Genomic DNA, 23,367 nt, shown 5'->3' on the forward strand with positions numbered 1-23,367 from the left:
ATTATTATGCATTTGGTCACATTGGTTGTTTCCACCTGAGAGAGCCCCTACCTGTTTTTTTGCCATTGCAAAACCTTTCTATCTAACTAATCAGAGAAGTTAAGTTACATCCAGTTATCTTGCATTTGCACTCGTGATGGACAAAAGTGTCCAGAGAGTTTAATTCGGACAATTATTTAAATGTTGCCTCGATCATGGCTGAACCCAAAATTATGTATTAATAAGTCCCCTCTCTGCTGGTCAAAGTGGACTGTGAGGGAGGTTAATACACTCTGTGCCCTGTATGAGAGTGGAGCGCTGAGATCCTTTGAAAATTTGGTTCAACATTTTGGGATTCTCAGATCTCAGTTCTTTAGGTATTTACAGCTGTGCCACCTGCTTTGAACTATTTTTGGGAGTAGCATACTAAAGCGGCAGATACTCTGGGAGTGGTGATTACTGCTTTTGGAAAAGGTCATGAGGCATCAGTGTATTACTCCCTGCTAATTCCGAGTCTGTGGTTCAGAGCTTCAAATTCTCTCAAGAGATTATGGGAGAAAGATTTAAACTTAGTATTGAAGGAGGAACTGTGGGCTAGGATTCTTAAAAAAAAATCAAGCCTGCATCTAGAGATGCAAGGGTGCGCCTTATGCAATTCAAGATTTTACATCAATTGTATTGGACACCCTCTAGATTGTATGGGCTTGGTCTTAAAGACACACCCACCTGCTGGCGATGCCAATCAGAAGATGGAGACACGTCCTATGTTTTTTGGTGGTGTGTTAAGATTCCAAGAATTTTGGTTGAAGGTTCAGAGTTTTATGTGTTATGTGATGAATTGGGCACTGAAATTTCATTTAGCCCCAGACTCTGTATTTTAGGTGATCAATCAATATTGGGGATAAACACAAACAAATTGGGTCCTAACAGGTTTATGATCGGCAGACAAATTGTTTTAAGGGAATGGAAGTCGACTGGAGCACCCTCATTTCAAGAATCGTGCATGGAGATGGGGAGGGTGGTGGCTTTCGAGGAAGTGTCATGTAGAAGGCTGGGGAATTGGGATTCATTTTATGGGAAATAGGGCAGCTATTTGGAATTTATGGAGGACCCTCATGGAGGGGCAGTGGAGAGAGAAGTTACATTTTAAATGTGTGTTTGTGTTTGTGTGTCTATAATCATGTGTGACCACAGGGATGTTGTTGATGTCAGGTTGGGGATTGGGGATTTGGAGGGGGAGGGTAATAGTGGGAGTTAAATGTTTTGCTTTTCTTTGTTATCTATATTAATCAATGAAAAATGTTAATCAGAAATATAATATATTTTATCATATAAATTAGTTTTTCCAATTTCATCACTGGTGTGATGACATTTAAATAATCACAGAAATAATTGTATGAAAGTTTAAAGCTGCTGCCGTTTAAACTGGCTGTTCTTAAGCGCATTGTTTTTTGAGATCAAACAAAGAATGTATTAGATATCAAGTTGGTCCATTTGAGCCTTCTCCCAGTTCATCCATCAGTTATTTCCAACCCTCCTGGAGCAACAAGTGAAATGTCTAATTTCTTAGAACCACCATTGCTATGACAAACTCAGAATCCCATGCAGCATTGCAATGTAAACAATATTTTGATGCACAAACAGGTAATTGCATTCGCTATAGCACCTTATCAATCATAATATAAATTGATTAAAAGCACATTAAATGTTTTCATATACAATCTGTCCTCCTATCCATCTGCTGTGAAGTGTAATGGTATATTTTTATACAATACACTGTGTAATAAATGGATCATGCTGTGGAATTAGTCAGTAAATATTGAACGTTACCAGCAAGTTGCAAATCATTTGATTTGGTGCTGTTCTTTTAAAAGTTTCTCACAGGGGAGCATACTCCCAGACTTCCCTACAAAATAAAGGAACATTATGTGACTATAATCCTACAAAATACAATGTGCATACTTTGTTTTGTTAAGACACAATGCAGTTCTTTCTATGCATTCATATCTTATTTACAGATTACATCATTATCGTAATCTAAATGTAATCCTGCACGCTCAGGTTTTGTTTATTTGGAGTATTAATGCCACCCCTGCAATATACACAGCATGGCTGGAATTATAATTGATAACACTTAAAATAACATAAAGACCTTCTCTGATCATAACTGGATTCCTTGCATTAGGCATAATCTTGATTTGGCATTTCACAAGGGCCTCAATGTTAATCATGTAAGCAATACCTTTTTTCGGCTTAGAACAACTGTCTCTGCTTTTTAAAGTCTGTCCAAGCTGATAAGACAGCTGAAGTCAAAGCAGGCTAAACTTAGTCCACTACAAACTGATTCATGATGAACCTACATGTTGGGGGTCATCATATGACAAGATGGATCGCTTTTTAGAACAGCAGCTAGCTGTTCATGCTGTTTTAACTGGCAACAGAAATAAGTAGCACCCCTTGCCTAAAGAATCAGACATTACTACAATGGAGGCATCCCACAATATCCTCAGTCCTCCCACTGCTATAGAAAACTGAATACATTTTAACAGTATCTGACTCTGACTGCAAACTTATTTCTCACATCAAGGATTGCATAAAATTAGATTTGTAAAACCAATAAAAGCAGGAAGAGTTACAGGCAACTTTGAATTGTGCCACATGTTTTGATCCACGGTTAAAAGACACTTTTTTTGGCTAACGCACAAGAGGTGGAAAAGTGGTTGCAGCAACACGTTGTTGAACACATGGCATCAAGCAGCCTTACTGCAAGTACACATGGTCAGGCATAAGTGGACTTTTGGCAGGGATTATGACTGAGAAGAGAGGAGAAACATCACACACAGCTGAATATGATGTTACAATCTCTGCAGAACCACAGGTAGGATTACAGTGCACTCACCCCATAATAAATGTCTTAGAAAACTGTTTAACATTTTTTTTATACTGTATAATGAAATACGTGAACAGTTATGGATTGACTGTTCATTTATTTTTATTCACAGCAAAAGTTAAGTAGAGAATTAGAAATACACCACGAAGCTCCAAAGACAGATGCAGAATAACTCAAATGTCGGAGACTAAATGACAGAAGCTTTCCAGTTCTGTCATACTTTGCAAGGAATCTATGTATATCTGCCACAAGTTGTGCGTCAGAGTGTATTTTTAGCACGTCAGGTATCATATGTTCACCACTCCGTGCAAGATTGACATCATATCATGTGGATATGCTTTCGGTGGCTAGCCAGGTAATTTTTAGTTTAGTCAGCATCAACCCTGAGTAATAGGTACCATAAAGATGGGTCGGCCTTTACCGGCATTCATCACCATAGTAACTTACACTCCATGGATAACCTGGGACTCATTAAGTAGATCGTAGAATCCATCTTACAATTCATCTTAGTTTTGAGGCCCATTTCCCAAAGCCATCGTAACTTAAGTAGTACTTGAAAATGCTTGTAGATTTATGAGTCCTCTAGAGCAGTCGTAGATCGGAAAGAGCATCTTAAACAAAATGGTCCAGTGGAGAAACCAACAGGACAAACCAAAAACTACAATTAGCTCTTGCACTTCAAGGCAAATATCTTAATGAATATTTACAGCTTTATAGTCTGCGTTTACATATCAGTCTTCTCACTTGTAAAATTGCACTAAATGCGTGAAATTAGACCTATTAGACTTTTTTAAAGGACATCAGTTAAAGATTCAGTTGAGCTGAGGTATTTTTAAGTCAACAGTGTTTGGTGCAGACAAATGTGATGGGGTGGTTGATTTGAAAAACAATATAATTCAAGGCAACATCGAAAACGAATTAAATAATTAACACTTGTGCAGGGATATCAAAAACATTTATTACATCACAGTGTGCCTCTAAACCAGCTAGGCATTCGACATTCCTCATGCGGTCTTTCATCGCCATATAGATAATCATCATCATCCTCATCCTCTTCTTCCTGTAGCCCTCTTCATGAACACCCAGGGGTGCACTAGCTCCGGTTGCAATATTGTGCAGCATTACGGTTACTACAATAACTGTGCAGCATTCTGGAGGAGCAAACAGCAGACCACTGCTTGACTTGTGGATGCATCTGAAGCGCAACTTCCATCGTCCAATTGTTCGCTCCACAACACTCTTTCACACTTATTTCCTCCCACTCATTTTTGGGGTTGGCAACAGAGTAAAAAGATAAGGCCTCAGAGGACATCCGCTGACTCCAAGTAGCTGCCATTCACCTCTGTAAGCATGTGTATCTTGGCCAACAGAGAATTACATTAATTACAGGGAAAAACATTAAGGAGTCATGGATAATTCCAGGCTATCTCGACACAATATCCGCGATGAGCCCTTGATGATCGCTCACCACTTGGCAATTGATGGCAGCATAGACCTTTCTTTTGCTTTGTAAAGAAAAATTCCTGAACTGCAACCTTGTCCTCTCTGGTGGTGGAGAATTCTATGTGTTAAATGGTCAAGGTATGCTCTAAATAAAATTTAAATTCTGGAAAACTAAAGTTTACTATAATACTTAAAGCAAACATGATTTTGAAAAGCCATTGATTATTGTGCTTCAAATTAAAAATGCATAAGGTCTATTTGCTTTGCTATCGTGGCTTGATTCATGGGTCCTTCACAAAGACGAATCTGCCTGATTCCAGCCTTGATGAAGCACCCCCAGATCATCACCGACCCTCCACCTGGTTGTCTAATGGTTAGACGGAGACCTGGAAAGGCCTTCAAGCCACAGTGTCTCGCACCAACTGTGAAATTTGGTGGAGGATCGGTGATGATCTGTGGGTGCTTCAGCAAGGCTGGAATCAGGCAGATTCGTCTTTGTGAAGGACACATAAATCAAGCCATGTACAAGGTTATCTTGGAAGAAAACTTGCTTCCTTCTGCTCTGACAATGTTCCCCAACTCTGAGGATAGTTTTTTCCAGCAGAAAAATTCTCCATGCCACACAAACATGTCAATCAAGGTGTGGATGGAGGATCACCGGATCAAGACCCTGTCATGGCCAGCCCAATCTCCAGACCTGAACCCCATTGAAAACCTCTGGAATTTGATCAAGAGGAAGATGGATGGCAGCAAGACATCAAACAATGCCGAGCAGCTTGAATTTTTGCACCAGGAGTAGCATAAAATCACCCAACAGCAATGTGAAAGATTGGTAGAGAGCATACCAAGACGCATGAAAGCTGTGATTGAAAATCAGGATTATTAGGAGATGCAGCTGTAGCACCGTTTCAAGTTGGAGAACATTTCTGACCGACATGCACTTCTTCAAGTCCAGTGCTGATTGGTCTGCGCAGCGCTGCATGAAGTCGAACACGCCTAGTGTCTTCAGTGTCAAGTGATATGTCAGGTGCATGGAGTTAATAAAACATGGATTTGTGAGATTTCAGTGAAAAAGTTTATAGAATTTGATATTATGTTTGTCATTGTAATATTATGTTTATTCATAAAAAAATGACAAATTATTTAAAATTCTGACTCCTTTATTGAGAATAAATACAGGCTTTTATTGGACTTTCTTCTTGTACACAGTACTGTACTAAGTAGCACATAACTGTTGTAACATGATTTGTGTAAAATTCAAATATCTGAATTCATCTTTGTCTGCAATAAAGAAAGCAAACATTGCACAATTTGTGCCATTACTGATGTAGGTTCAGCACATGACGTGAAGTGCAAAGGGTCTGACTTGATGGCTCTCTTTTTAACTCCTCCCACGATTGCAACCGGCAAATCTCGCAGGTCATTAAATCAAGATGTAGTTCAAGTCGAACACACCTATTAACTGAAATATTTAAATGGAATTAAACCTCCCTGATGGTTGTGGAATGACGCATAGCTATATATAATGAAAATGTATGAATAATACAAGATCCAAAATACAGCCTAAATCCTACCCAATACATACTTACTGTACATCTTTATCTATATCTGAACATTAATATGTAATGTATTGTGTAAGTGAATCTATAACACGTCTTACGGTAGTTTCTCTGTACGGAGAGGGATGGCTCTAGAAGAGATGCAGTGTAACAGGAGAGTGAGTTCTGAACGTACAAAGAGTCTGCAGTGAAATGGATGTCTGTGTCATTCCTCTGAACAGCAAAACTTAACAGTGCGTCGAGATGGCTTTGTAATCCTCTATGCTCAGACAGAGAAAGAAAAACTCAAGAAAGGCGTGTAAGAGGAAAAAGGATTGTTGGCACGACAGACACAGGGAACAGCGGATCGGTTGATAGTCAGTGTGCATAATTAACTGTGAACTGTAAAAACAAAGAAAATAAAAACAAGGAAATGGGAAATGGCCACAATAGGATGAGTACCAATGTTTGACAGTATTAAAGAGGATTTTGATCTCTATTTGAGAGAGAGATTTGAGCGATGGTTTACAGCTAATAGATTGATAGTGAAAAAAGTAGATGTGTTCCTGAGTGTTTTAGGACCTGTGGAATATGGCCTCTTGAAAAGTCAACTTAACATACCAGGAAATTACTCAGACCCTTTCCGATCCTTTCAAGCCCAAGCCACTTCTGATCGCAGAATGCTTCAGTTCTACCAATGCAACCAATGTCCTGGGGAAACAAAACCGGATTACAGTATGGCATTGAAATGACTCGCAAGTTCATGTGAATTTGGAACATTTCTAGATGATTCTCTCAGGGACGGATGTGTCTGTGGACTTGCAGGAGAAGTTTATCATAGAAGGTTACTCTCACAAAAGGACCTTAATTTTAAGGGAGGCTGCGATGTTGCCCTTGCATTAGAATTAGTGCACATTGACACCAAGGAGTTGGGTGCACAGACAACAATTAAAGACATGATTGTATATAAGATGCTGAATGTCTGTGGAGGCAGAGAGAAATACAGAGGACGTGGAGGTTCACAGTACTGTAGCAAAATAGGGGGCCAGTAGCAACCTGTTAACAAGCTTAAAAACAAATGTTACCATTGTGGTGGAGGCAACCACCATCCCTCATAATGCTGTTAACGCAATGAGAAATTCCACAACTGTGGGAAAATTGGACACTTACAGTGTTGCATGTAACACATTTTTAATTCAAAATTCTCTTTTAAATTTTAGTGTTTTTTTTGGGGGGGGGGGCACTCCCCCTGTCCCCTCCCAGATTCAGGAAGGTGGGGATGACCTGCCGGCAGACAGGGCTTAGGGCACGCCCTCCCCCAGGGAAAGGGGTTATTGGGGTGTACGTCATGCCGGGGGCTCCTTCGCTGTCATGTGTGTGCTTGTGTCTTTTGTTTAAGTTTATCATTAAAACTATTATTTATATCGTCAAGCAATATATATATATATATATATATATATATATATATATATATATAAAAACACAATGCTTAAAATCATATTTAAGAGCAAACAAACAGACTGAAATGTACAATAAAACAAATTCGTAGAACTCTATTTTTTATTAAAAAGTCTGAGACCAAAAGGAGTCATAGAATTACAATATAATAAATCTTAAATAAATAATATAATATAAACCAAGTTCTGTCAAAACTAAGCTTCAAAACCTTATTATTGACAATAAAGTGGCGGATTCAGCAGCGGCTCACATGCTCCTATACTCTGCGTCACATTTAATTTGCATCTAATTTCCAGGGGTCCGGGGTTCGGGTCCAGCGACAGACCCTCTGGACAGATTTGCTGGCAGAGATGCCTTGAACATTGACTATTTCACTTGGAATGTTGGGATATAGTATGCTGGGCCCTTCATCTGGTCATGTCTAGAAGCCACGGTAACACTCATACATCAATCTTGCAAGATTCATCCACTGCGAGTCGTGCAACAATGAGGAGCGCTCGCTGCCAATTTTAATTTCCCAAATTATATCACTGTGGCACAGATGCTATTATTTTGTTATTTAATAGGCTTAAAATCACAATTTGCTATTAGCTTGTCTTGTGCAATTGGTGTTGGGGGAGAGGCATTTGATCTGACTTTTTTCCAACCTTTTTTTTAGTGCTAGATGAGCTGTCAATATTTTGGGTTCTTTTTCTCAGAAGCAAAGTACTATATATATTTGAGTATATCTGCTATAAGTGATTTTTATTTTATTTAGGAGCACACCAACATACATATCAACATAGATGGCCTAAAATCAATCAGGCATGGATTAACACGACAAAACATCTATTTAGATTTTACTGGGTCCTCCAAATACTTTTTGGGGCCACTGTAAGGATGCCACAGCAGCTTAGAAATATTCAAGCCTAAAGTTCTGTAGTATTGACCTTCATTGCATCATTGTTTACCTTTAAGCAGACATGAACATACAGATTATAGATAAAGGTGCTGATTGCTCCGGGTGAAAGTTCAGGGTGTTTTGTGTAAGAGTCGAACTGTCATCTGCCATCTCTTTGAATGTTCTCTCCTGTAGCTTAAGGCTGCGAGATATACAGATGAATATGGAGCTCTTCCTCTTGGTCTTCTTCACATATGTGTGCTGGCAGCATGGCAGCACCTCCCCTGTGTCAGTCACATGCCAGGACACTGCAGTGGTGAAGGCAGCTGAGGAGACACTGGAGCAGATAAATGCAGTCAGACAGCAGGGCTATATCTTCTCTCTGTACCATCTTTATGATGTCAAGCAGCATATAAAGGTGAGTTTGTGTTGATATAATTTAGTTGTTGTTTTTATTTTTATCATAATCATTATTAAAGATATTACATGGATGTATGTAATATGTTCTAAAATATACAAATGGGTAACTGACAAATAGGCATCCAAGATCAATTTTAAACGTATGTGCCAAGTCCTTTCATATATTTTGGAAAAACCTTTAACCGCTTTCAACAAAGATTTGATTAAATAAATCAAAAAGTGGTGTATCCATTAAGCAAAAATAATAACAACATATTTCCTGACACTTTGAAGGGTATATATATATATATTAATAATTTCAAACAAAACTGCATGATGACTTTTTTTTTTAAAGAAATAATAATAGATTATGATAAAATGCTTAAATATTTACCTTTTTCTTGATTAAACTGACTAAATTAAATACATCATGAAAATATTTCAATATATATCATGAAATGTTGCAATAAATAAAAAGCTTTTTTTACACAAAACATTATTAATATTCATACAGTATAATGACCTTGGCATGTTATCTATCAATTATTTTATAATTTAGAAGTCAATAATGTTTTCAAAAATATATATATATTTTTTTAAAGAAATAATAATAGACTATGTTAAACTACTTTAGTATTGGCCTTTTTTCCCCCTTCATTATAATATAAATAAATTATGTATTGAAAGGGCTGGACTGGTAATCTAGCATACCGGGCATTTTCCCGGTGGGCCGATGCACTGGAGGCCATCGGGAGAACCGAGCGGGCCCTCCCCTTTGTCTGATATAAACTCAGCAAAAAATGAAACGTCCTCTCACTTTCAGCTGCTTTTATTTTCAGAAAACTTAACATGTGTAAATATTTGTATGAACATAATCTGAACAAGTTTCACAGACATGTGACTAACAGAAATGGAATAATGTGTCCCTGAACAAAGGGTCAAAAGTAGCAGTCAGTATCTGGTGTGGCCACAGCTGCATTAAGTACTGCAGTGCATCTCCTCTTCATGGACTGCACCAGATTTGCCAGTTCTTGCTGTGAGATGTTACTCCACTCTTCCACCAAGACATTTCTTGGGGGGAATGGCCCTAGCACTCACCCTCCAATCCAACAGGTCCCAGACATGCTCAATGGGATTGAGATCTGGGCTCTTCACTGGCCATGGCAGAACACTGACATTCCTGTCTCGCAGGATATCACGCACCGAACGAGCAGTATGACTGGTGGCTTTGTCATGCTGGAGGATCATGTCAGGATGAGTCTGCAGGAAGGGTACCACATGAGGGAGGAGGATGTCTTCCTTGTAACGCACAGCGTTAAGATTGACTGTAATGACAACAAGTTCTGATGCTGTGACATACCGCCCCAGACCATGACAGACCCTCCACCTCCAAACAGGCCTCAGTGTAATGCTCATTCCTTCAATGATAAACACAAGTCTGACCATCACCCCTGGTGAGACAAAACTGTGACTCATCAGTGAAGAGCACTTTTTGCCAGTCCTGTCTGGTCCAGCGAAGGTGGGTTTGTGCCCGTAGGCGACGTTGTTGACGGTAATGTCTGGTAAGGACCTGCATTACAACAGGCCTACAAGCCCTCAGTCCAGCCTCTTTCAGTCTGTTGCAGACAGTCTGAGCAGTGATGTGCGTTCCTGGTGTAACTCGGGCAGTTGTTGTTGCCATCCTGTACCTGTGCCGCAGGTGTGATATTCAGATGTACCGAGCCTGTGCAGTTGTTGTTACACATGGTCTGCCACTGAGAGGAGGATCAGCTGTCCTTCCTGTCTCCCTGTAGAGCTGTCTTAGGTGTCTCACCGTACAGACATTGTGATTTATTGCCCTGGCCACATCTGCAGTCCTCATGCCTCCATGCAGCATGACTAAAGCACGTTCACGCAGATGGGCAGGGACCCTGGGCATCTTTCTTTTGGTGTATTTCAGAGTCAGTAGAAAGGTCTCTTTTGTGTCTTAAGTTTTTATAACCGTGACTTTAATTGCCTACCGTCTGTAAGCTGTTAGAGTCTTAACGGCCGTTCCACAGGCAAATGTTCATTAATTGTTTATGGTTCATTTAACAAGCATGGAAAACAATTGTTTAAACCATTTTTTTATTACTCAAAATGATGATATTTAAAATACAGTGTCCTGAAAAAGGGACTTTATAAGAGTTTATATAACAGAATAGCTCCATTTATATCTGTCACGATCCCCTGTTGTCTGCCCCGTGTTTCTCTTGTCACCGTCATAGACTACAATTCCTATGATTCCCGGCCCTCATCACTGCCAGCACTTTGTTATTGTTCTCACCTGCATGTCATTTTGTCGTTATCTGTCTGTGTATTTAAACCCTGCTGTTCCTCCATTCCTTGTCGATTGTTGTTTGTGGATGTTGGAAGTTGATGTTTTGCCTTGTCTACCCAGTTCGTGTACCCTTGATGTTTTCATGTTTTGGTTTCATTTTCCCATCGTGGATGTTTCCTTTGTTCCTGTCTTTTTTTTTTTACTTTGATCAATAAAAGACCCGCGTTTAGATCCTCACTCCTCGTCTGCCTCCTCCTGCTAAACGTTACAATATCAATACACAATTCAGAATTTAAGACCATGTTCATTAAGAGGTGTATTCATTGTCATTGTCTCTATTAATTGCATTTTTTTTTTACATTAAAAGATTTAGACAAAAAACGAGAACCAAGTCAATGACCCAAACAGGGCAAAATTGATTTTATTTTTCACCAAATAGCACTCGAGATAGCAAAATGATCTTGGCCCATAATCCAATTACCGAATGTATTCCGCATCAACCCCAGATAGAGGCCAAATCTCAGCCACATTTCTTCTGTCCCCCCAGCATGCAGCCAGAATTCCCAGACATCAGCCAGAAAACTGTCAAAACAGCCGCTTCAACATGTTTCTTGAAAGTAGCTAGAGAATCAGCTGCTCGGGTGGATTTAGGAACATTTTTCCACCAGCGAGGACAGTGGAAGTCAGTGATTTTGCACCTTTTACAGATACATTTAATTGTACACCAGATGAAATCTAACTATGAATAAAGAAGGTCTTTAGCACATTCCAAGGACTGGTCGTACATCATAAAAAAGATTAGAACTTTTATTTGAACAAGCTCATGTCAAGAAGGTTCTAGATTTAAGGTTAATTCCAGAAATATTTACAACAAATCACTTACCAATCACACCCCTATTAAGATCCAGGCTTCTTCCTATTCACACCTCTCCAGTTGACCATTTTTGCTAAATCTTTTTTTACGGTCTGCTTCATTATGCTCCAGACTGTGTCCTTTGTCAACGCTAGGCAGCGACCTTAGTCCATGTACCTGAAGTTTTGTAAAAACAGGAAAGCAATATCAAGCCAACAATACTAGCGCGTGACAAGCACTAGCACAAAACTTGCAAGATTTGATTTTCAATTAAAGATTCAAAAGGAAATCACCAACCACCCACAAACTAAGACTGCAGACTTCCTGTAACAGTGTAGTACACCCCCAAAAAACACTGTCAAATTTAAAAGAGAGGGAAAAGGCCAACGTGGAGTGGCAGTGAGAGAGAGAGAGACAGAGAGAGAGGAGAGAGAGATGAAAAAAAAAAACACTTGCTCGCCAGTTCTCCGATACGCTGTAGCTTGGTCCTCGGCCACTCCTCCACCCTCTAACAGACGACAGCCGCGCCTCCCTGGGCAGATCGGAGTCAGTCATCCAGCCCCTGGCATACGGAACGCCCCGCTGCGTTCTCGGAGAACTTCCACAATCAGCCTTTATCCCTCTTGGAGGCTTAATTAGCCTGATAAGGGACCGGGTGTGTATAATCACGACTCGGCCCCGCCCTCCGCCACACAGACTTTCAAGTAACAGAATTATGCAAATGTATGTAATTGACAGTGTTACCCACCACCTTTCTTGTTTCTGGACTGGATCGAAGCAAAGTCCTCAAAGGGAAGACACTTTAATCCAAACAATTTACAGCTGTGATCTCTGTGATGTATTTATATATAGATATATAGATGTATATTTAATTTAAATGTTATTAACTTTTTAAAAGTGCTTCCACCAGCAGTTGACGCATCACATAGCTGTCATGTGACGTAAGTGCATCGGCGAGTTTTTGGAAGCGGCGCTTATATACAACAGAAGAACGAACATCACGTGAGTGTTTGGCCATTTCAAACAGCATAAGAGCCTTGGACGGAGCCCTAGACGGAAGCGCTAAAAACCGCTTTTGGTGCAAAAAACATAAATATATAAGTACTTTTTAAACTCTAAATCATGCTTCCAGTCGGCAGCAGTACATGTGTGTGACACATAATCTCATTGGCATTTGAAACTCGCGAGAAGAATGTGAGTCACAGCCGGAAGATCAGCGCTGTTTACAAGTGAGAAGGAGGAACGCTGTACAGTAGCTTGGTTGGTTTTGGTTTAGATCTGTATTTATCTGTTTCTTTAATGACAATGGTGCATTTGTCAGCTCATCCTGGATGTCTCAACTGAGTGGAGAACGTGATATCGATGGCAACGTGAATACATCCTCTCTTGAAGCATTGGATTATAGTTAAAAGAACTTAAATATTTATATTTTTTTTACCTAAAATGATCGTGTCACTTTAGAAGACATTAATTTAACAGCTGGAGTCAAATCAATGATGTTTATGCTGACTGTTTGTGATTTTTAGAAATCGCCATTCACTTGCATTTTAAAGAACTACTGAGCTATGAAATCTTTCTATTTTTCTTCAAATGTGTTTTTGAGAAGAAAGAAAGTCATACACACCTGGGATATCATGAGGGTGAGAAAATAATAAGAGAATATTCATTTTTGGGTGAACTATCCCTTTAAGTGACATACTCTAAACAGACTCTTTAGGACTTGATTGGCATGCTTGTTAGTGATGCTAATGAGTCTGTACATATTGTATCACTGTTCTAATTGTTGTATTTCTACCCATTCAAAATATAGAAGAATGACAGTTTTGTAGTGAATACTGATATATGATCAGCTATCCATTTTGCAACTTTAACTTTACACTGTGGGATAAAAACAGCGGCCACTGTACATCCAGAATCTGAGTAATATGTCTTAATTGTGGAACCAATTTTCTAGAGAGAGGCATATTTGTTATAAATGTCATCATGTAACTGGAGATCAATTGAGGTCATTGAAAGGTTGATCATGAAGACAGACAGTAAACACAGACTCAAGCCAGCCAAAATTAAGCCGAAAGCATGACTGCTTGTGTTTATCCACAAAAATGCCACAATTAGGCAGACAGTATGTCTTTTATTAATTTGGCAAACCAGACTCAACCCAGATCTCAGCCTGTTTTGGTTGACCAGACTCAAGCCAATGATCAGCCAAATGAATGTCCATCTTTGCTTTGTTTCATTTGGTTGTCCGGACTCACAGCAGACTTCAGCCAAATGATATTTCACACAAAGGTGGTCAAATTTCACTGCCAGAACCAAACCAGAAGTGCCAAAAGAAAGCCAGTTTTGGCCCACATCTTGTTGCTATCTGGGACATCTGAAGAGAGAATATTTTTCCAATTAACTCAACAAACAGAACATTACAATGCTTGGATTTTTGAAGAGTTAATTCATGCTATTTTGGTTAATGTTTGCTTATATTAAAGGAAGAAGAGGTGACTCATTTACACCTGACCATAGATATTCTGGAAACACAGTGTCATGTGATGAGCAGGAAGAAATGGAAATCCTGTGCCATAAAGGGCATTAGTGATGTACCGGTATGAATCTTTGAGTTCCTCTGACAGACATATTAAAATGTATGGATAATGATTAATTTTAATTGATGTTCTTTTACTGAGATTACTGTAAATCCTGTTTGAATAAATAGTTCTTTTAATTGTCCTGTCCACTATAGGTGTTTGGGACGTGTGAGGCGTCTGTATCCATTCAGAGCAGCGCCAAAGTTCACAATTACAACTGCACCATTCAACAAGGTGTGCTGAGCCTGAGACTAAACCACCATTAGCTTGAAGGAAAGTTCTGGTTTCAGTACAACTCAAGATCATCTGTGACATCTTATTGATTACCTCAGAATATGATTTTGACTCATATCTTAGTTCGTTAAAACAAAGAAATGTTTTCTTTACAGTTATGCACTTAAAACGGAAGTCTTTGTCAGAGTTGTATTGAGCCCAAAACAAGCTCTTTAAAACTTTAAAAGACTGACCTCATACCTACTTTGCATCACTGTTTTACAGTGGCAGCGACAACTGTAGTAGATACTTGCCCGGACTGTCCAACCGCAGAGCAATTAGATGATCCGGTTATAACTGAGACTACAAAACTGGCACTGCAGAAATTCAACAACAAACAAACTTTTCCATATTACTTTACTCTGCTGAATATAACAGCGGCCAGAATGCAGGTACGTAAAATCCATCAATCAATCGATCGATGAGTAATGCCCCGCACACATGGGTAATGAGTAAAGCATGTGTTTTGCAGTGGAATGAGGGTCCAGATTACTTTGTGGAGTTCACCATTCAAGAGATGGACTGCCTGAAAAACTTGACTGATACTGATTTCACGCAATGCAAGATAAAGGACTCCGCTGTAAGCACTCAATTTCAAATCAATAAATACAGTTATAAAAGACTAAAGCCAGATGCACATTATGATTTTGGCAACAATTCTGCTGTCTGAGACCAATTCTACAAATAAAACAATCTGCAGTCTTTGATTGCTTAGTGTGACATGCTCAATGATTACCGATTAATTGTTGTCACAGCCTGTAATTGATGCAATTTTCTGTTTATGAATGTATAAATTCTTGATTATGTTTGCATAAATATGAGATGATTTATTAATATGATTTATCATAATTTGTTTTGATCGTTGCTGCAGTTCCTGCTTTACCTGGTGTACAGAGTTACACATCACATCATTAGGTTAAAAATAAGATGCAGGTGTATGTAAGTTTGGTTGGTGTTGGTAGTAGGCACACAGTTTTCAACCACACACACACACACACTTTGTTTAAATATGTTTTATTTATTTTGGATTGTGTTGGATTATGGACAACTTAACAACACAATAAAGATATAGAAAAGAGTGAGATGCGTTAGAACGAGCTTTTAAAAACTACAAATGCAGACCTGGCATCCCAGGAAGAGGACGCTTTTCAATTGTGTTTACAATGAATCTTACCATCTGAAATTTTGGGTCACAGTCTTGCAGTGTGACTGTTCCTCTGATGGCCGTCTAATCGAAAACCAAAAGGACCACAACTATTGATGACGTGTGTTCAGTTAGAAAGGATTAAACTTTAACACGTTACTTTATACTGTGTGTGTGTGTGTGTGTGTGTATCCGCAACGGCTTGAGGCGAACATTCTAAACCATTTAATTTGTGTAGTAGCGCCAGCGCACGCAGCACAAAATGGAACGGGCACCCGTTTATTGCAACGCATGCGTCCTGTGTAGACAGGGTGTTACAGTGACACTTAGTGGTGTGGAAGCAGCATCGTTAAAATCAATAGTTTTCAGTTACAGATGTCATTGAAGAAATTCACTATTCACAATCAGCCATGATTAATTTAATCCAAGAGTGAAAGTGTCCAATAACAAGACAATTAAGCGAGTATTATTTGGCTGGTTATGTGATTCTAAAATGGCTGCCCCCATGAGGCACGCCACCCCATGTGGAATAAAACAGCTTTTATAAGGTTACTGATATGACTAGAGTCCTCATCTCATTTGAGTGCTCATGATTTTTTATACATATGTTTCAAAATTACAATTCAGTTCACGTTTATGTTTTAGGCATAAAATGATCACACATCCTTCTCCTACGCAGAGTTTAAGGGAATGTTCTACATTCAGTACTAGTTAAGCTTAATTACCAACATTTGTGGTATAATATTGATTACATTTAGTCAAAAAAAGCACAAAATCAAGGTTACAGCATATGTAAGGAATTTAAGGAAATGGGGTCAGTCCAGAAATGCTCAAATATATATTCCTTTAAAAGTATAGCCACAACATAAATGTACACCCAGATTTAATCAATGAAAGAAATTTAGAAACACTTCTTTTCTAATCTAAACTCTTTGAGCACGTTTTGTATTGCAATTGTTTAAAATGTCTGCATGTGTAGTAATCTTTTTTTTTTTTGCTGAAAAAGCGCAAGGGTTTCTGCACTGGTTCACACACCACTGCTGATGACCAACTGGAGATGAAAGTTCCTGTTGAGGTTAAATGTGACATCTATGAACCAGCGGTAGGTGATTTTCACTGTTAGGGAATTAATCTCCAAAAATGTATCTACATGTCACAATGTGAATTATTTACAAGTAATTGCAATATTTGCAAACTACTGTATATTTAGATTTAATTACATTGCATCATTGTGACAGACAATTAAAACATTGATACTAAAAGTAGCTTTAAAGGTGTGCTCAGGAAGTTTTGTTCATGCTGTCAATGACTTACAGTGACACCTAGTGGTGTGGATGTTTTCAGTTAAAGATGCTGTTGTAGAAATTCTCTATTCAAAGTTAGCCATGATTCATTTAATTAATGTGCTAAAGTGTCCAATAACGTGCCGGTTACTGAGATTAAGCAAGTAGTATTTGGCTGGTCATGTGATCACAACATGGCAGCCCCCATGAAAGGACCCTCTACACGTAGAAGAAAATAGCTTCATAAGGTTACTGAGAAGACTGGAATGCCTTCTGCTGACATGGCTTGTAAAAACACAGTGTTACATGTATTTCAAGAATAGCTCAGACAGTAAAAATTGCATACTTTTATTTCATGATTTATGCATGTTAATTAACTTGTTAAATCAATAGCCCTATTAAAAAGATATCTACTGTAGCCCCACATTTTCTCCAAGATTATATGATTTTTATCGGATTATCTGAAGATTTACGCATCATATCACATTGTATTTGGGCTTGTTTTAATCGGGAGAAAATGCTGTTTTTAATATTCTGTTTATGAGAAAAAGCCACATCTGTTTACAACTTATAAACTTTGTGCTTTCACAGGTTTTTACTCGATATGCTATACATTTGGTTTGTGAGTGAAAAAATATGTTTGTTGTATTCTACTCAAAACCTTTCTGATCTGTATGATGGTTTGAACATACGTTTGAGAGCACAGTGAACAGTAAATTATCATATTTCATTTACTACAGAGTTTGTCGAGTAGGTGCTGCTAATCAGCCAACCAAGAAAATACTTTTTTTTTGTCTTTTGGTGTACTCTAGGATATTCAACAAAGAACCTCTGGACCCTTTGGATCAATACATGTTCTCTTCCCTCCACCTGTGCAAATTCCCCCAAGAGCCCTGCCAGTGGCCAGTAACTGTCCTGGGCCAAGACAACACAACCTTGGATTGAAAGATTTTAATCTCTGAATGAAATATCACTTGAAGCCATGCCGTCCACTCACAAGCACTGTAAACGTTTACATGTTCCAATAGTCTTAATGCTCTTTGTGTTCTTATGATTCACATAGGCATTTTTTATGGTACACAGGTTTTTGTCTATGCACTGTAACATAATGGCAATAAAGTTATGTCCTACAGAATGCCAATATGCACTGACATTATTTCCATGAAAATTAAACACGTGCCCCCCCAAAATTCTCAGTACTGCAATGCCAAAATCTTCATACTACGTTTAATTTTGGTAAAAATAATGTCATTACACAAAATCTTAAAGGTCCTAAAAAGTAGACTTAATTTTAAGCAAAATATAAATGCAAAATAGGGGAACTTAAATAATGTCACTGTGCAAATGAGTTGCTAAATGCAGGACGAAACTGGCTGTATAACATTTTGAATTAACTATTTTTTTGTTAAAAGATTATACAAAATTTGTGATTATGTCTTAGATGTGGTGTTGAAGCTAATAAACGGTGCACTAATTTATTGACATCACACCACTAAAATAACAAACAATAAAAGCAACCAATCAAAAGCCATGCTGCTTGATTGACAGGTATTAAAACCAATGTACGATCATACTATCACATTCTTATTTTCAGAAAGTTTCCATTTTCATACCGGTGAATTTTTAGTCAACTGTTTATTTTTTTTCCAGCATGAGTTAATTATACATTTGTTGTTGGGCTAATGAACAGCGTTAATGATTTTGAGATGATGATCGTCACAAGACTTCGAGGCATGTGATATTGATCAGACTGAGATGAAACACCAGCATTGGTTGCCATATACTCGGTGGTGACAGTGTCCTATTGGTTCATACCTTCAGGTGGCGCTATGCGGCTCAAAAAGCTGGATTCGCCTTTGAGCCGCATTGGAATCTCAGTATAGCCGTTTACATCTAACAATTCTAAAGATTGATGCATGATAGACAATGAAAATCTGCCTAATTCATATACAAAATAATTTAGAGAGAAAAAAGATCAAGTATTACAATCGACTGTGATTGATCCGTCCTCAACAGCGCAGTGAAAAACCACAGGTACCGTGTGACACAGCAGTCTGGTGAATAAAAATACACAGTAAAAGTTTAAAAATCTGATATTTTTATTGCATTTAAAATGTACTTTGTAAAAAAAAAAAAAAAAGGCAAATATTATACTGATACATCCCAGTACATACTGAGGAAAATTACACGTGTATAGGTATACAACAAAAATAATAGTAACACAATAATAGGTTACATTACTGTGTATAAAACCATTATGGTAATACATAACAGATAATACGAAGTAATGGCTTGAGGATTTTTATAATTTTAAGGCATCATCATTTTGAGACAGTTTCGTTTTAAAGTACGTAGCTCGTATATGTGTAAAATATGCGCTAAAATCTACATTTGTGATGAATAAAATAGCAGAATTGTTATTTAGACCCATTGTAACTTACCAAAACTTCGGGCCCACCAAGCCACGCCCATTTATACTCCCTGCATGTCACACCAACTGCCATTCCACTGTTTCTCCTCTTCAGCACAGCAGCGCAGTCTTCCGTGCTTTACAAGAATGTAGTGTACATTCCCCGCCGCAGAAATGGTGCACGTCTATAACTGCCACCCGTTCGCGTCGCAGCAGATCGTGGCGGTGGAGCAGGAGCCCGGGCTGGTGTGCTGCGGCGGCGGGGCGCTGTTCGTAGTGTCGGCTGGAGGCTGTAAGATCGAGGTGTACGACCTGCAGCGGGAGGGATGTCCGCTCATCTGCCGCTTCAGCAGCATGGGCTCGGTGCACAGTATCCGTCACAGCGCTGTGGGTTAGTGACAGTATAACTATACACACATTTAAACATGGTGTCACATGCTCAAAATGCATAGCATTGTAATATTTAATGACATGTTTGAAATGCATGGAATTGCAAGGGTGTATGTATAGAAATGCCACAATATTACAATGGTTCCATGTTTCAAAACATAGTATTACCATAGTAAATATCCAAAAACATGGTATTGCTTTAATTAAAAGTAATTTTTACACCAATTCCTACTTGGAAAAGAGACAAATTCTGCTAAATGCTTTTGTATGTTTGTGCTTATTTCTAGGGAACTATCTAGTGACCATTGAGGAGAAGAACAAGGTGACGTATCTCAGAGCATATACTAACTGGAGGTACCAGGCTGCTGAGAAGACCCGTGTCGGGGTACGTCTGCTGGGTCACCTCCTGCGGGGCTCATCTTTCCGCTGTGCTCCTAAAGAACAGATGGAGATCATAGAGATCCCGCTGTTTGAACCACCACTGTGTATGGCGTGCTGCCCTCTTACAGGTGAACGCTGCTTGCAAAGCACTTGCAGATCATTACAGCCCCTGCCTTCAAAGGTGTGTAATTTTGTTTTGCCAAAAATGACATCCAATGCTAGGATGCTCTTGGTTGTTGTTAGGGCATTGCTTGGCTGTTCAGGGTTGTTTCCAGATAATTGCATTACAGTTGCTATGGTGTTCTAAATGGTTGCTATGGAGTTCTTAATGGTTACTAGTAGAGATAAAAAAATGTTTATGACCGATACTAATAATATAATACTGAAAAAAAAAAAAATTTTTATGCAAGCAACACAATAAAATTAAGTTTACCTGTGATCACAGTTGAATCCATAGTGGTGTAATATAATTGTTGGGTGCAATTTTTAGAGACTTATCAGATAGTGCCATCTATCGGTAAACAATATTTAGGAATTTTAACTGATTTAGTGGAAATAAATTATTTTTAGTTTATTCTTTGCAATATTTAAAAATTGATACGTATAAATAACAGAAAAACATTGTCCAAGTTATTGGTCTAGATTAGGGCTGCCCCCGAGGGTCGACGAGAAGAGCCTTGGTTGACCAAGTTTTGATTGGTCGGTTGGTCACAGAAAAAACTCCACAGGAAACCGGTATTACCACTGGTTTGATGCTAGATGGTACTATGGGGTAATTTTCGTTAAGCAGGTTTAGGGTTAAGCCTACACTATAAAGCAAGACACATTGATTTGAAACTACAGGGAAAATTATTTGTAATATTAATTTGATAATACCCTAACAATAATAATTTAATACATGTGCAGTGAGCCAAATATCATCATGACATCAAAGTCATCAGCGATGATCACTCTGACCATCATCAATTACCGAGATAATCATCGATTTGCTCAACCTTAATGTGCATTTCTCTCTATAAATTAATTAAAATGTTCAGACAGTCTCCTTTTTGGTTTTTCCAACACATTCAGGAACATTACTGCTTTTCCCGGTGTCGCTGTGGCTCGCTTCGTGCATGTGCTTGTAAAATTAATATTTGAAAGGCTCATTATTACAGTCTAGTATTTCTCTGTAATGTATAACATTCTTTCTCAGACCTGGAACCATTTTCTGATGCCCCCCAAAAATATATATATTCCGGTAATTAAATAAATTAATATCATAAACGTGCAACAACTAGTCGACTTAAACTAACGACAACTAGTCTACTAGGAAAATCTTTGGTCGGGGCAGCCCTAGTTTAGATAGATACTCCAATAATTTTGACTGAATTTGTTTCCAGTATTTACATAGAGATATATGATAATTTTGACCCTTATTTTTATACCATATATTTTAAAGATATTTAAGAACATGGAAGAGTGGAAAAGTGTAAATATTGGTGTAAAAACTACAAAAGTACAGGTCTATAGAAGTAGAGATAGACCCATAATTATGACAGCCATTTTTTTCTGACATTTAATACTTAAGTATAGTTCACTCAAAAATGATTTCTGTCATCATGTACTCACCCTCATGCCATTCCAGATGTGACATTTTCTTTTTTTTAGATTACTTCAGTTCTGTTTGTCTTCACAATGCAAGTAAATGGTGACCAGAACTCAGAAGGTCCAAAAAGCACAAAGGCAACATAAAAGAAATACATATGACTCCAGTGGTTAAATCAATGTCTTCTGAAGCAATAAAGGTGAGGAACAGATTAAGGATGTTCATTTTCAGACATTTTCATAATTGATCGTCGTGGAAATTAACGATCGATTAATCGTTAACGTTAATATCACAAAACGCATGTGGAGGACTCAAAATAATGAGCATGCACAATACTGTTTAAAAATAAATTAAATTATTACACTTAAGGAATGCAAGTAATGGTATTTTCCTCTTAAAATATTCATATTAATATGTATTTGAATACATTTATGATATATTTGGAACAAATTAGGTAATTTAATTACTGTTAATGAATTAGTCCATTGCTAAAAATAACTTATTTTTAAAAGACTACATATGAGTTCATTAAAATTTTAAGTTGTGGATCGTGGGATATTTAGGACTTTAAGACCTTTGCACTTGAAAAATTAAGTCAAATCATAACATGCTGCGTATACTGTACTTAACATAACGTTTCTAAGATAATGATGTCAGCTGAATGTGCCTTCGAGCTTTCCCTGTGATCGCTGGAGTAATTGTAGGCTGGGATGAAACAAGTAGATCAACAGTGCTTGTTTTCATGTTGTACTTTAACACACTATCAAGGTGTTTGCCGAAAACAATAAAGTTATATTATAGCGAAACGGTCAAACATAGTTTCCGTTGAACCCGCTTAGCCACTTCATCTGAGGCTTTGCGGCTTTTTAAGTGACATGCAGCACTGGGCGCCCTCTAGCTGCGGATTACTATATAGTCAGTATCTGCCTTATCATGCAACTTCTGACTGCACGATTACTTAACACATTTGTCCACATCAGAATGTCGATGTGAAAGGGAAAGTGTGTATTTACAAAGGACTTACTAAGTGTGGATTTTAAAAAAGGACTTACATTTTTATCTGTTTCTCACCCAAACCTGTCATATCTCTTCTGAAAACATCAGAAGGTGGGTTTGCATGATATGAGCTTGAAGGGATCATCTTTGTTCCACTGCTTTCGGGTCCTTGAATAACATATAGCGTGCAAGTACGGGCAGCCGGTGGACTTTCTGGTGCTCCCCTAGGGAGGTGGTGCCCTACACAAACTGCGTAGTCTGCTTATAGGGAGCAGCGGTACTTTATTCATCGTAAATATTATTGGTTTTAAATGTTCTTTAAAGAATAGCTGTTATATTAGATCAGGTCATGAAATATACTCAACTTTTCAGCACATTTGGCTTAGTGTACCTGTTAATTATGTTCAACAATGTCCAGACGGTTTTAATATTAAGTAGGTCTGGGTATCGTTAAAAAAATTTAGATATCGATTACAATTACTTGATTTTGATACCGGTTCCTAAACGATACTTTTTTCGATACCAATTTTATGAAATCTATTTTAACAAGATTACAAACATTACCTCAAAACCTTTTTGCTGTT

General features: G+C 38.2%; 2 protein-coding genes across 3 annotated transcripts in view; both read left to right on the forward strand.

Annotated features, from left to right (window-relative positions):
* Nucleotides 1-2,770: 2,770 nt before the first annotated feature.
* On the forward strand, nucleotides 2,771-18,418 carry si:ch211-284e20.8 (uncharacterized protein LOC563738 homolog). Its single transcript, XM_052122130.1, has 8 exons — nucleotides 2,771-2,857; nucleotides 8,384-8,606; nucleotides 14,223-14,336; nucleotides 14,474-14,552; nucleotides 14,817-14,983; nucleotides 15,064-15,171; nucleotides 16,742-16,837; nucleotides 17,831-18,418. Exons 1-8 carry the CDS (start codon nucleotides 2,829-2,831, stop codon nucleotides 17,978-17,980), a joined length of 966 nt encoding a protein of 321 aa, XP_051978090.1. The 5' UTR covers nucleotides 2,771-2,828; the 3' UTR covers nucleotides 17,981-18,418.
* Nucleotides 18,419-19,465: 1,047 nt separating this feature from the next.
* hps3 (HPS3 biogenesis of lysosomal organelles complex 2 subunit 1) overlaps nucleotides 19,466-23,367 on the forward strand; it is a 35,814-nt gene continuing 31,912 nt past the window's right edge. For both annotated transcript variants that reach the window (XM_052122111.1, XM_052122112.1), the window contains exons 1-2: nucleotides 19,466-19,819; nucleotides 20,106-20,327. In XM_052122111.1, coding sequence (XP_051978071.1) covers nucleotides 19,603-19,819; nucleotides 20,106-20,327 — 439 coding nt within the window. In that variant the 5' untranslated portion in view covers nucleotides 19,466-19,602. The remainder of the gene's footprint in view (nucleotides 19,820-20,105; nucleotides 20,328-23,367) is intronic.

Source organism: Xyrauchen texanus, chromosome 48 (genome assembly GCF_025860055.1).
Source record: "Xyrauchen texanus isolate HMW12.3.18 chromosome 48, RBS_HiC_50CHRs, whole genome shotgun sequence".
NCBI classification, from domain to species: domain Eukaryota; kingdom Metazoa; phylum Chordata; class Actinopteri; order Cypriniformes; family Catostomidae; genus Xyrauchen; species Xyrauchen texanus.